The 15893-nt window shown below is 37.6% G+C and overlaps 1 protein-coding gene across 3 annotated transcripts in view; it reads left to right on the plus strand.

Moving 5' to 3' along the window:
- Positions 1 to 12400, plus strand: part of GUCY2F (guanylate cyclase 2F, retinal) — a 96448-nt gene extending 84048 nt beyond the window's left edge. Inside the window, exons 16-20 of one of the 3 annotated variants that reach the window (XM_075184339.1) lie at positions 1156 to 1254; positions 1810 to 1904; positions 4202 to 4287; positions 4392 to 4480; positions 11802 to 12400. In XM_075184339.1, coding sequence (XP_075040440.1) covers positions 1156 to 1254; positions 1810 to 1904; positions 4202 to 4287; positions 4392 to 4479 — 368 coding nt within the window. In that variant the 3' untranslated portion in view covers position 4480; positions 11802 to 12400. The remainder of the gene's footprint in view (positions 1 to 1155; positions 1255 to 1809; positions 1905 to 4201; positions 4288 to 4391; positions 4481 to 11801) is intronic. The other 2 variants (XM_075184338.1, XM_075184340.1) reach the window with 2 other exon arrangements.
- Positions 12401 to 15893: the final 3493 nt, after the last annotated feature.

The raw sequence follows: 15893 nt of genomic DNA on the forward strand, positions 1-15893 counted from the left end.
CCACTGTCCCACAAATATTTGTACCTTGCAAATGTCCATGCTTGGCCAGTGTTCAAGAAATGTTTGTGAATGGCAAAAAATTTACCTGCTTGTAAAATCTTTAAATCTGCTGTCCAGGGGGGGGAGGGCATTGTTGCTTGCAGTGCTGGGGCCCTTCTTGATTGCAGTGTGGGGGCCCATTCTCTTGTGCAGTGCTGGGGCCCTTCTTGATTGCAGTGTGGGGGCCCATTCTCTTGTGCAGTGCTGGGGCCCTTCTTGATTGCAGTGTAGGGGCCCAATCTCCTTTGCAGTGCTGGGGCCCTTCTTGATTGTATTAATTTGCATTAATTTTTTATACTAAAATGACTGCCTTAACCACTCCTCATTTCAAACTCGCTAGGACCAATAATAGAGCGCGAGGGGGTGGATGCAATGTTAACAATTGAATTGAGCGGTTTTTTTTAAAACGAGCGCTCGAACAGGAAAAAACGAGCGCAGGTTTTGTTTTTTTTCCGAGCGCGGGATTTTCCCCCGTCTCGCTAACAATTGAATATGCCCCAAAGAGTCATAAGTGTAAGGTGTTCCAAAATCTGATTACAGACATAGGCATACACATTTTTGCAGTGTACATGCAGTAAGGAAATGCATATTTAAAAACACGAAAACAAAACAGATATATGTCCAACTCTACATGAACCTCATGGAGTAGATATATAAAATGGGTTATTAAAATGTATCTGTCAGTCAGATGATTATAAAACAACAAAGCGCTGTTACAGGGCCTGATTCAATTAGGAGCGTAAATTATATGTTGCGTATAATGTGGACAATGACTCTGCGCATGCCCAGAACTGCACCATACACAGAATGTGGAAACATTCAATTAATCTTCAAGCGCAAAGGGCCCTTACTGCAGCCTATGATTTGATGGGTGGAACCGAGGGGGGATGGGGCGTATGCCCGTAGTCAGATTGGACCTAAACCTGTATTTATCAACAGATGTATCTTTACATCCGCTCCTTGCTGAAAACATATGTGCGCTTACCCGGTGTACGTGTGTTATTAAAAAAGGCACATTGCGTTTGTTTTTGCGTTTCTTAATGAATCAGGCCCACATTGTATAATATTCTACCAGATGATTTTATTAATTAAGAGTTTTGACACTTCCACCCCTAGGGTCTGTGGTTGCTGGTGTAGTGGGCCTAACAATGCCAAGGTACTGCCTCTTTGGGGATACAGTGAATACTGCTTCCCGCATGGAATCAACTGGGTTACGTGAGTAGAGAAATGATGCAGACACTCTAATCATCCTGTGCAGCTCATCAGCACAACTTTATTCCAGATGCCAACTGAAAAATGACATTTATCTTATGTTTTACGTGTCTTTATTTTCAGTACTGGTAGGCACGATGTTATAAAACAGATTTTATTGAATTTTATTGGAATTTATTGAACTTTTGTCCAAGTAATGTATTTAGCAAGTGGATTAAAGAGATTGACATATTCTGGGGCTCTTTTAATATCCATTGTATTTCCATTGAAAAGCAAATATGTCTTCTAAGTGTTAAACAGAAGTGTTTTACCCTCATTTAAGCTAGGTGAGTCAGATGTTTCTGTATTTTTGAATCTGAATCATAATGACAGAAAACCTGACAAAATATTTGATGTGATGCTTCACTTGTCAACTTGCCTTCATGTCCAATAAACAGTCCTCATTAGGTTGTCAGCAATCACTAGCTTATATTATCAGAAGAAAAAAAAATAATATACCACTTACGTTGTGTATTTCTAACCGTCACAGAGTTGGTTAATGCTTGTTTTCCTTTCCAGCCTATCGAATCCATGTCAATCAGAGCACTGTCAAAACACTTAGATCTTTAAATGAGGGATATCTTTTGGAATTAAGAGGAAGGACAGAGCTGAAGGTAAGTGGCCTGTTTCTCTGTATCATGCACGCTGTTCCCTGTAAGACATCACATACGTTATTTGTTCAGATTTATTGCTGAGGTCATTTCTGAGGGAAGTTCTAGGAATTAACCGATAAGATCCTTAATGAATCAGGCCCCTAGTGTCTATAATACTTGTTCATACAGTGATCTAAAGGCTCTTTCATAGTATAGGCCATGTGGCCGAATCGTCCTGTTAATTCACAGGAGGACTCTGATAATTATTCCAATGAGCCACTGATTTGCTGACCACAACCAAGATTTTATACTCCAAGGGGGAGATTCGATTCTAAAAAAATCTGCGCGAGGTGTCTCCTTAACGGGCGCGAGACGCCTTGCGCAGATTTTTTTTCACAGAAATATCCCTCATTTTTGCCCACGCCCCAAAGAGGTGCGAGCAAAAATAAGCGCTTCGTTATACCGTAAACCCGAGCAGTCAATTGAATTCTCCCCAAATATCCAGCATGTATTTTACACATGTAATATAAATTAGATTTAATATGTTCTATCTAATTTTCTTGTTTCTTAGATAACTTATTAAATATTTTTATTAATATTATGCATATATGAAATACAATTATACGTATAGCAGAATGGAATGGCGCTCAGGAATGTTAAATATTGTAATATTTGTGACACAGTCATTGATGTACACAATTCAGTCTTATACTATTATTCCTGTTTTTCAAAATGGCTTCAGTGTTGTTGTTATGTTTTATTTATTATGTACGAAAATGTATTATATTGTTTTCTTATATTTCTTGTTTTTAGTCTCAAACTTATATTTGTAAACAATCTTTTCATAATATCCATCCCATTATATTCTGACGTTAACCATGTCCACTGTACTTTTGCTTTATTATATATAACTTGCTTTATGCTGGAGCCATTAGGAAAACCTCTATTGTTCATTTACATCTTGTAGTTTAGAGAAACACACTGTTCTCTTCATAACGGCAATACAAAGCTCAGCATACAATGTAAAGGACAGCTGCCGCTATGTTGCCACAAACAAGCAAATGAAAGCAGTACATTTTAAAAACTGCTATATACTGATTTTTTTGGTCTAATAAGAGCTGTACTTTAACCCATACGAAGGCTCTTCCCAGCACAGTCCTTCCCACCACAAAGTCCATCATCAGCTTACATCAGCTCACATCTAGAAATTCAGTGGTTTTCTGGGCCACTGATCTTGTTTTTCTACATATTTTAGCACATTTGGCTGGTGCCTGTCACCTGTTTGGGCGGCAAAAACCTAATCAAGAAAGTTAGGGGGAATAGTACTTTTATCAAGTAAATCACAACTCACAGCGTTGACAACATATTGAGAAATGTACATGGATCCTTTCAGGTCTCTTATCATCATCATCATTTATTTATGTAGCACCACTAATTCCGCAGTGCTGTACAGAGAACTCACACACCAGTCCCTGCCCCATTGGGGCTCACAGTCTAAATTCCCTAACACACACACAGACACACACAGACTAGGGTCAATTTTGCTAGCAGCCAATTAACCTAGTGTGGGAGGAAACCGGAGCAGCCGGAGGAAACCCACGCAAATATGGGGAGACGATACAAACTCCTCACAGATAAGGCCATGGTCGGGAATTGAACTCATGACCCCAGTTCTGTAAGGCAGAAGTGCTAACCACTTATCCACCCTGCTGCCCCATTATGGGTAATATCATATTATGGTAAGGGTGGACCAACAGATATGGAATTTAATAGCCTGTTGAGCAACTCTGGGACCCAACATAGCATTTTTTTTGAAGAGCCAAGTAAGAAGTGCACCACTTATAAAGTTCTATAGAAAGTAAACCAAACGCAGGTGCCTTCATTATTGGCTCATGGACAGTTATCTGTGCTCTAATATTCATACATGTTTCCAATTATGTTGTTATGGGAACTTTATTATAGTCATATAAAGTTATCATATCACACTGGTGTATAGGGGGAGTCATTTACATGTATCCACTTCATGGGCATATTAAAATTAAGATGAAGGATGTTAGATTATATAAATAAGCTCATATATCAGGATTGAACATAATTCACTGATTTCGTAGGTTAGGCTCTTACATATACATATCCCTTTCCTGATATGCAGTGGATACCATAGTTCGAAATTGACAGTTTGCTCTAAAATACTAGATTTTGTTCTTTTTTTATATCTCTTAAACTGGACTGAAGGCTTCTTTAGCCCAACTTTGGTGGAACACCGGGCGTCTTCCAAAGCCACCTGGTAATTATGTCCTTTGTCTCTTTTGGATAAGGGTAAAGGTATTGAAGAGACATTCTGGCTGGTTGGAAAAGAAGGTTTTAGAAAACCGTTACCTGTCCCACCAGTGATCAAGTCAGGGTAAGCGGAGAGACCATGTAGTCCAGGGGCAGGATATCCTCTTGCTGTCCACCTAACTGTTCTTTTTTTTATTTTTGTCGTCACTATTTTGATATCGTTCACAGGCAAATGGGTCATGGTTTGCTGCAGGATGAGATAACCGCTTTCAAAAGAAGAAAAGCAGAAAAGCAACTTGCAAGGAAGAATATCTGAGGTAATGTTATGCATGAAAATGTATAACATTACATGCTATCTGTGTCAAATGCTCCTGCAGTCTAATGACACCTTTTCTCCTAATTGCTTAGCAATAATCAGGAGGTTCTCAATGCAAAAGTTCTATTGTGGCCTTTGTCTTCTTGTTGGCCAAAAGACAATTCTGCCAAACAGGTCAATAGTATGAAATGTAATGACAAAAGTAAGGATAACCATTATTTTTCTTAAGGCACCAGACTCTGAAACAAGCCCATTCAAAATAAATCTGCATTATTATTATTATTACGTAAGTAAAGACTTTGAGTCATTATGACCTACCAAGTTCAAACACCAAACCTAGAAACCTAACTTGGCTAATTTGTCTTTTGATCATCCCCACGGTTACTCTATCCACTAAGTTTTAGCTCACTTTACAAGTTAAAAAAACGCAATTAACTAATGTTTTGAGATCTCCTTTCACTGATGAACAGAAAACGGGAAAAAACGAATGATGGTATGTTCAATATAAATTGTATGTGTCTGAGAAACTGAGCAAGAGGAGCTGGTGCTTTAACTGACTGTCCACAATATCTCTTGTTGTTTGCTCAGCTTTTGCAGATGCGGCTAGCTGAGAAAAGAACAGAGGAGCAGATTCTGTACTGATCTAAGGCATAGTGGACAACGATCAAAAGCATTGAGACTTTTGGCCAATCAAGTTTCTTCAGTTTCACGTACCTGTACACCTATTTCTCATAACCCTATTGTGAAGGCATATTTTAAATCGGGAAAGCATCCAGTACCTGCTTAATTTACAGTACTTTCCATGAGCTTCCTAAGCTACCAAGGAGAAGATTTTAGATTGGGAAAGTTTAATTGCTGTTTGTTATATTACAGTGAAGGTTAGTCAGTTTAGATGGTCCTGAAAAGAAGGTAATTGATTCCAATGTGCAACACTTATATCATAGCGTTTCTTATATTGAGATTATCAAGGTGTGAATCTCTGTCAAGATCATGCATACATTCCTGGGGGTAAATGTATCAAGCTGAGAGTTTGAAAAGTGGAGATGTTGCCTTCAGCAACCAATCAGATTCTAGCTATCATTTTGTAGAATGCACTAAATAAATGATAGCTAGAATCTGATTGGTTTTTCAAACCCGCCGGAAAACACTCAGCTTGATACATTTACCCCCTGAAGTACTGAAATTATCTGTATCTCATATTTGAACATATGTATCCATTAAATTGAGAGAGGCATTTTAAAGCATTAGATATTTGTGTTTACAAAGGATAGAAACCCAAACATTTTAAATACATGAGTATGATCTATATCTGGGTACAGGAAGGTTATAAACTTTGAGGATATTGCAATGTTGCAGGCCCATCCTGCAGCAAACAGTAAATTTCCAATACCAGTGCTCTAAGAATCTCAGGTGTTGAAATGTGATGGTTGCTTTGGGTGGTAGGTAACCAGCCTTTCAACAATACAAAATAATTTCAATACCCAGCGCTCTATCACATTTTATATATAAGGAATGTTTAAAATATCATTAATAATACTGAACTTGTACATATATGAAACACATTTATTATTTGTACTATGAAATATGCATCATTTTTTAGGATGCAATAACAGTCAGTATACTGTCTGACAATAATATGTTAAACAGCCGAATTGTTAACAATACTCATATGAGTTTGGTACTTGTGAAGATGCTAAATGGAATTATAAGCAGCACTTATTGTATTATCCATACATAAGATCTAAATTTATGTTCAAACAAACAATTTTCTTATTCGGCATTATAGGTAAAAATTCTGATTACTGCACAGTTCTAAAGCAAGATATTGCTCTCCAGAGTATTTCTGATGTGCCTGGTATCAATAGAGGTTTTGTTCTTATAACAAAACACCATACAAGATTCTATAACTTTACAGATGTTACCTGGGACAATTGTATATTGCCAGAACAACCAAAGACATACAGCACAGATTCTGACCACTTGTCTAGTGTCTGTATGAGCACATTGACCTGTTAACATGAAATTCATCAGACATTGTAATTAATGTACCTGAAAATGTTTCAAGTGAACATCAAGCTAGCGGACAAAAAAATAGACTGTGCCATTGAATCTACCAATTTCTGAGGTTGTGCAGGATAGATGCAGCACCGTTCCTCCACAAGAAAGTCATTCAACTGACGTTAAGTTGCTGGTGGCGTTGCTCCAGAATATAACAGAAGTGCTCAACTTGGGTTCAGATCTGGTGACCGAGAGGTCCATGACACATGGATAACCATTGGGTTACCTCACATGTGCTGTGGATGTCATCCTGGAAGACACTCCTCCTGCTGGGAAAGAAATGTTGCAGCATGAGGTGAAGATGATCATCCAGTACTATTGAGAAGCCTTAAGGGAATGACTGCACCTAAACCATGCCAAGAAAAAGCACCTTCCCCCAATATTATGCAACCACCAGGACCATTCACTGATGGAAACAAATACTCAGGCCTTTAGAATTCTGAGATTGGCACCACATGTGTCCTCATCTGTTTTTTGAGAAAAGGAAGGATGATTCATCCAACCGTGTCACCTTCCTCCAATACTCTATTGCCTATGCTCATTGAACCCTGAACTCGCAAACATACATTGCTAGATGTGAAGAGTTGTTTAGGCACTGTAACTCGACTACTACATCCTGCTCTGTGGAGTTCAAATTAATGCCATGATATCATGACCCTGGAGAACACGCTTCTACCTACTGTTTTCCTGTGATGATATTTTTTTTGCTCTGAGTTCCATGACATCATCTTAGACACGGCTGCTTGTGAAATATTTGCAAGTTCAGTTGTTTTGGTCATTATAGCTCCTGATAAATGCACCCCAAGTATAATCCTTCTTTCAAAGTCACTCTTGCAGCATTGCTTTCAAAAGGTATAGGCAAACAGGACCCTCATCATGTTATTTGCTTAATTATGAGTCACACATGTCTGGAAGCCTTTGCTTTCAGAATTCTTGGGGTCATTTACCCAGGTCTTTCATTTTGTGTCCACTGTTTATTAATTATTACACTTACCAATGGAATTATGTATGTATGTTTTTGCACAGTATACCATTATTATTATCGTAGATTTCTAAGGAGCCACAGTGCTCTGCATCGCCGTACAGTAGGGAAAACAGTACATACATAGAACAGGGACATACTGCCTGAGCTGCGAGCAGAAAGCCAGGTTAAAATGACCGTAACAACGGTAATACATTTAACGCCGCGCTAATTCAGGGGGAATTGAATTCCCCCCAGGGAGCCAGTGTAGGGATTGCAAAGTGGTGCAGAAGATGTGGAGGGGTGAGAGAGGAAGGTCAGTCTCGCAGCAGCATTTAGGATGGATTGAAGTGTGGATATATCGGTGTCAGGAATGCCAGAGAGCAGGAGGTTGCAATAGTCAAGACGGGAGATGATGATAGAATGCATAAGAGTTTTGGTAGCATGTTGAGTAAGAAAAGAGCGTATTTTGGCAAAGTTTTTAAGGTGTAGTTGACAGGACTAGGAAAGAGTCTGGATGCGAGGAATAAAACAGAGGGTAGAGTCAAATGTGCCCCTGGAGTTGAAGAGGTGAGATAGAGGTGGGCATGCAGTGGAGGAGATGGAGCGGAGAAGTTGGGAGGGAATAGGGTCGAGGGGACAGGTGGTAGGATGAGATGAAGAGAGGAGTGCAGAGACTTCATCTTCAGTTACTGAAGAGAATGAATTAAGGGTGGATTGGGGAGTGTAGGTAAAGGTGGGTAGAGTGGGGGAGTGAGTGGAATTTGGCATCAGGAAATATCTTATTGAATGGTGTCACTACTGGGAAATGTTCTAAAATATACTTTTGCTTTTGTTCTCTGGAGAAACAATTGTTCTTAGAATGTCTCTGGTAGGTCACATCATAATGATAATAATTATAATGTAAGGCAGCCCAAGTTGAATTGTATCTATCTGTAAAGGCTATCCCATATGTTATGTTAAATAATCAGGATTTAGGCATATTTTTAAACCATAGTTGTCCTTCTTTAGGTTGGTTAACTGTCTTATTGTTTTATCTCATATGTTTATGCATTTCTGGTTTTAAAATACATATAATGGTGGATTGTGTCAATCCAGAGAGCCTATGATACATACATTATAAAATAATTGAATGGAAATCTGGTGAAAATTTCACTAAAGTCAGTCCCTCCAAATAATGCTATGGCCAACATTGAACAAGTAATTATATCGCCTAGTGCTCCAGGTATTAAATAACAATGAGTACTTTACCTTGTGATGATGCTTCTTGGTAGAGATACCATGTGGAGGATATGTTTCTCAGGCAGATGATATTATGTCCAAGAGATAATGTCTGGTGAAGGTATGAATGAATATATGGAAGCCCTACTTACCAAAGAAGTTACCACTGCACTTGTTGAGTGGCACATTATGTCCACTTCTCTTGTATACTAGTATAATGACTTCTCTGACCCATCTTGAGATGGTCTGTTTGGGACACATCCTTTCTTTGGTCCTGTTGGGATCACAAATTGTTGTTCTGTGTTCCTAAATCCCCCTGTTCTGGATAAGTACACAGAGATTGCTCTGACTAAATAAAATGTGTGTAACTTTATTTCGTTATCCTCAGCTGGTTGCAAATTAAATAATGGCAGTATGGCTTATTGATTACTATGAAAAATGAACAAAATGAACATTGCTTTAGGAAAGAAAGCTGGATTAGTCCTTAGTACTTACTTTTTATTACACAAATACAACTTTATATGTCAATGCAGTGACTTTCTAAATAAGGGACATACAATATTTATTCATTTTGTCATAAGGGCATACATTTTTCCTCTGACAATTGCCATGTAGTGTAATTTCTGGTTATGTACGGGACCTCTGACAGATAAGGCATTCTGAATCATTTAATGTGTCTGTTACAATGGACTCACACGTTTCAGAACCTATGCACTGTATTACTTATTGTCATAGTATAAAACTGATTGACATATTAACATAATATCACTGCACCAGTGACCTTGTCACAAAAATTTAGTGGTGATAGGTTGGAGGTTTTGTTTAAAAGTGAAGTGTCTTTTGTTCAAAAACATGATCATACACAGTGAATCCTACCTAGAAATATTAATACGGACTATAATATTAATAAATATAACCTTCCCCATTGACAAGTCCTAATTTACTAACCTAATCTAGTAATGTGTGCTCTAAACTACCTTTGGCTGCAACACATTGGAATTTGCAAGTAAAAACACATATAAACCACTCTGCTCAGTTTCATGCATGCATTTAATAAGCATTTTATATGTAATTAGATGCATTTACAAATGTGTTCAATCTATGTTTTTTAAACATGTGCAAAGCAGGAAATTGTTAACATGTTGAAGCCAGCCAAATGTGGAAATGTTTATTTAATGCTTCCTAACCGCATCTCATTGCATTCACTGTGTGTTCCTATTGAGATGAATGTAAGAGCTGAAAACACACTGCAGTACAATGCACCAATAAAAAGGGAAATACAGGGTGGTCCATAAGTGTGAAAATGAGTAAAGAAATATTAATCCAGTGTCTACACATCTACACATACGATCTGGGTGTGGGTGTGGTGTAATACGTTTTAGGGTCGTTTTCCATCATCAGATCATCATCAGATTCCAGATCATATGTGTAGACACTAGATTAATATTTCCTTACTCGTTTGCATTTTAAAAGGATGTTTCCACACTTATGGACCACCCTGTAAATATGGTCTCATTTTGTTCAGTTAGTTTATTTTCACATACACGCACTTAACTTGCATAGAAATGCATCTTAAACACAGAATTACAATGCCAGTGTTTAAATAGTAATAGTAATAGTATTAACCTAAACCTAAACACCTCAGGTATATATCTTTATAATGCAGTCAATATTCATGAACAACCCAGCCCTTGCATCATCACAACCTTGCCCTTGTGATAACATTGAGCGTTCATGAGTACCATACCACTGAATGGGAGGAAGGAGAAATATTTCTATAATTATTCTCTACCTCTAATTAGTACATTGCTCTAGCTCCTAACTAAATTCTCCTAGGTTGTGGGGAGCTTACACTAGAGCAATGGTGTTCAACCGTTTTATTAAGATGGAACCAAAAGTGTCAGTTGTGCTATTGTTCTGGGAATATATTGAATATCTGATAAATAGGAACCTCAAATACAGTTTCTGGGACACAAGCCATAGGTTGCATACCTCTACACTAGAGGCTGTTTGAATGACTCGCCATTAAATTCATCTCTAGTTCTTTCCCTTGCCATGCCTCTTCTTACGATATAGTGTACCCTGTGCTACTCAATCAAATTAAATGAAACGGTATTAACCACAGAAATCAACAATAAAAAACAATTTTTTTCAAAGAATTATTGAAAAGTTGCAATTCTTTGTATATTTCCAAAACAGCTGCATACAGCTGTAGAAAACAAACCCCAAAATGTCTTATTTCTTAAAGGCATAATAGTGATATATAGTAATTATTAGTTTCAGGACTGTGATTTTTTTATGATTTTATGATGCTCTTATTTGGTATAAAATTCTAACTTTGTGTATTGTGGGTAAAGAGGTAGTTTGACAAAATACCATGAACCAGTGTTCTATAGTGTTCAATGTTCAGACAGCTATAAAAGTATTGGTATCTTTTTGTATTTGCTACTAAATCATTGGTGCAGAGTTTTTGGCACAGGGCTGTGAGCAAACAGAATAATTCCAATATAAAGCCATATTGGTTATGTCAATGATATACTGTATACATCCATAACATCCTTACATATGCACATGGTAGGGATATTCCACTGTCTAATTTTAAGTATGGCTGAATCTGGAATATCCTTATCAGCACAACAACTAGTTGTTTTACTATCTACCATAAGTACATTTTTTCTGTTGTCTAAAAAAGTGATTAATTTCCATTATTATGATCCTGCAGATGATACTGTGTGCTTGTGTATATATATATATATATACATATATATATATATATATATATATATATAGAAAGCATGCTCTCTGTTATAGCATTTACTATCCATCTAAGGAAACATAAAACCACCTATAAGCAACTACACATAAAAAGCTATTGGCACTTGCAAAAACTACTCTGAAGTCAGAAAAATCTCTGCAGGAAAATATTTTAATGGTATATGATATTTCATTGATCATATATATATATATATATATATATATATATATATATATATATATATATGTGTGTGTGTTTGTGTGCCTTGGTCTACTGGAAACAACTGCAGATCCCATTGATGTAATTTACTTTATGTTGTGTTTGCAGGGATGAGGCAGCCTTCCGAGATTTAAAGCGACTTCTGAAAACAGCAGTGAAGAAAATAACACAGGTCCGGCACATTACATCCCTCATGACACCTGAAACGGAAAGTGGATGAATGCAGATACAGATGGTGCCCTTAATCTTATGGATTAAATCAAGTCCGAATCAGTTAAGAAGGACACCTTTCAGGAGGTCATCCTTAACGAGATTTACATATTACACCAGATAAGCCACGTACAGATGGATCACCATTGCTATGCAAAAGACAGTCCCAGTATTTTTCCCAATCTCCAGTATTTGGTCTATGCAAAGTCTGTACACTGCAGGAACTGTACTGTTGAATACAGGGAGTCTTGTGTCACATATATGGGTCCACACTACCAGAAAGCCTGCATGGGCTTGTCCTGTAGTACAACACAGGCCTTTCTGACAGTGAATGGAATCTAAATATAAGGGAAGGTCTCTTCAAAAATATGCAGTTTCATACTCCTATCTCACATGTGGTTATTTTTATGCATATTTATTATTGTCTTATTACATCCTACAAAGGATGCAGAGAAACAAACCGTATAATCTCTAGGCAATAAAAGCTAGCGTACAAAGATCATTTTGTGCTTTCTATTTGTAATCATGAAAATAAAGATGTTTTAAGGTGGAGCTAACACAAAACAATATTGTGAGCTGTCAAAACAGCTTTGGTCACTCAGGAAATAAATGATTAACTGAACATTCCTGCTCTTATATGATCCAATTCAGTATACTGTATGTTACAATGCACAGCACTTTTCTAGGGAAGAGTTAAGTTGTACTCATATGGGTCCAGTTAAACCAAATCGCAAAGTGTGGGCTTCCAAATAATTGTTCTAAACAAACAAATTTTGAGTCTCTTTCAATTTTTTGTGCAAGACAACAATTGAGGTTTTATGATTTTCCATGTATATGGGAGAGATCAGGGCAAAAATTCATTTTACTGTCTCAAGACTTTCAAAGGTATTAATAATTGCATCTTAAATGATGTTTCAATAAAGGTTTTTCATAGTCAGTTCCAATATGTAAAAAAATTTAGTAAAACTTTAAGAAAAGATTATTTTATAGTAAACAATGATAAAACATCATAACCTAGACCAGGGGTGTCCAACCTTTTAGCTTCCCTGGGCCACATTGGAAGACGACGAGTTGGTTTGGGCCGCACATAAGATACACTAACAATAACGATAGCTGATCATCCAAAAAACCATAGAAAACATAGTTAACATATATATGAGAAAAAAAGTGATTGATATATATATCACTTTTTTTTCAAATACCCCTATACTTACCTTTCAATCGCCCTGTTCAAAAAATCCTCTCTAGTTATTATACTATAATCACTTTTTGTATTGTTTCGATGCAATATCAATAAAGTGCATTTAAGCCAGGCATTGTATATCAGGGTGCCCTGACCAGGCCTGCAGTACCTGACATAAACATCACTGTGACCCCAAGTTGTGACCTGTTTTGCTAATTACACGACTATGTTAGTTAAGGGATAACAACTTATAATGGGCCAAAGAGAATAATATATAATGCCCCATTAGTATTACAAGTAGAAGTATGTAGCAGGGAGATAAGGTCTATGATGCTCCAGGACCAGGTGACTTTTATTCACTGGTCAGCGTCCCTTGAAATAATAATAAAAAATTCCCCTTAACTTACCTTTTAATCGGCTTGTTCTCCTGTCCTCTTCTCTTCTTTTCTCCAATTCTGTGCTGCTGATTGTTCTTCTCGCGTGGGTGACTCCTCTGTGCTGCGCTCCGCAATGGATGTTGGGCGTGATGACATCACGCCCGACATTCACTGCGAGCACCTCACGGAGGAGGAGACAAGGGAGGGAGCCGGAGTACCAGCTGACGTGACCACAAGGTAAGTATTTTCTTTTCTTTTTTTGCAGGATTTTTTTTTTTCCATTAACAGTGCTGCCCCCTTGCCACAACCAAAACTCCTTCTGGGCCACATTAACAGGCATGCTGGTTGGACAACCCTGACCTAGACCTTCAAAATAACCTAGCACATGCCTCCACTAGTGGGCATTAGTTGATATATGAGTCCATGTCTAACTGTATTAAATAACATATATAAATAATCACTGGGCATTCGTTAGCCCATGCTGAGCAGGGCTGGGTGGCTGGAGGATGGAGCGTCATTGACAGGCCCTGCACCCAGACTTTGCTGTGGGGCTTGGTGAATGATGATGTCACTGCAGGTATAACTAATATTCTTTACAATTGAGATTTACTGTTATTTAGTGCGATTGAAAATGTTCACTTTTTAGAGCAGATACAATAAAAGTCAGGGTAAGACAGAACAATGCATTTACCTTCCTGTTATATTTATGTATGATGTATTTATGTTTGGGTGGCACAATGGTTAGCATTGTTGCCCTTCTGTGGTTAGGTTCTATTTTCTAACCAACAACCCTCTCCCTCTCCATTTGCGCACCAGAAAAAAGCTCTCTGTCCACCTACAAATTATTCAATGCCCCCGTAAAGGCATCCTTTCCACCTTCTAAATATAACTTTATTATCTCTTCTTTTTTGCATATAGAGGTACCATGAGTTGCACGTGTCTGCTCATTTTGTTTTCAATGGCCCGATCCGCACAGCTGTTCCCATCAGATCATGCTAAATGCTGCACTTCTGCAGGCACTGTCCCTTTCATGTGCAAATTCCAAGTATGTTTTATGTGCAAAATTTAGCACATTAATTTAAGAAGGAGCACATGACCACACAAAAGATCATTTACTCTGCAGGGGCCTGATTCATTAAGGATCTTAAATGAAGAGGTATCTTATTTCAGTCTCCATGTTACAATGCAAGGGGTGCAAACTAGTTTTCTGTTTTGCACATAAGTTAAATACTGACTGTTTTTTCATGTAGCACACAAATATCAACTTTAAATTTCAGTGTACAAATAAGCTATCAAGTATTTGTGTGCTACATGAAAAAACAGTTGGCTAAATACTTAGCTATGTGCCCCCTATGCAGCACAGTCACTGTGTTGTTTCAGCCGGATGTCACACAGAGAGAGCCGGGAACTACAAGAGAATCCTCTGAACAGTAGGTCAAGCCAGACGGAACCTGACAGCGCCCCACTTCTGGTACTTAAACCACCAGGGACTACTGAGACGGAGTGTAGCACTTCTCTTCATCATTCTGAGCATGCTCGGGTGCCAGCATGTGTGCATTGTGGGCTTGTTTGGGCTTCGGAACTGCCTATGCTGTGTATATACATGAATGTATGTACATATATATATATATATTTACCCATTGATAGCCATTATATTACTCTATTCTCTGCTGGAAAATTAACTCTACGCTCCTTCAAAAAAATCCTGGTTGTTCATTGAAGCTTTTCATCTGAACAATGTCATGGGCTTCTGAAGAATTTGTGAATGTGGGCAGGGGAATTTCCCTGTATACACCAGTGAAATGAATTGGCAATTATGAAATCATTCTGTGTGAAGGAATCTTTCCATAAACATTCCTCCTTTAAAAAAAAAAGAAAAGCTTATATATATATAGATCATCACGTTAATCACAACACTGGTTGACTGCCATTGTGTATACTAAGCCTAACAAACTAAGCTGTTTACATAGAAGGTAAATTATGATGTTACTTAACATAATGGACCAAGTTGACAAATGCTTTTGTTTGTCTTTCATAAAGGACCATAAATTCTAAAAAAACACCTACAACCATACAATTACATTTGTTAATGCCTATATAAATAAACAATAATAAATGATAAAATATGCTGCTGAGATGTGATATATATTTAAACGTTTTATTGAGAATTAGGGTGCAATCTCTGGATAGTAGTAATAGAAGAGAACTTTGAAACAAATGATTTATTGATTAAATCATTTTTTTTTTCAGTGTAGGTCTTTTAGGCCAGTTGCCCACTGTCAAAGTGTTTGAGTCAACAAAGCAAATACAAACTGCATATAAAAAGACACATAAGTACTATAATTTGTTATGCGGTTCGCATGCAATAATCCCATGGTTCATATGCGTTGGATGAGTTCGCTTGTGTTGTGTGAATTGTGTCTAGATGCA

This window comes from Mixophyes fleayi, chromosome 9, assembly GCF_038048845.1.
Source record: "Mixophyes fleayi isolate aMixFle1 chromosome 9, aMixFle1.hap1, whole genome shotgun sequence".
Taxonomy (NCBI): Eukaryota; Metazoa; Chordata; class Amphibia; order Anura; family Limnodynastidae; genus Mixophyes; species Mixophyes fleayi.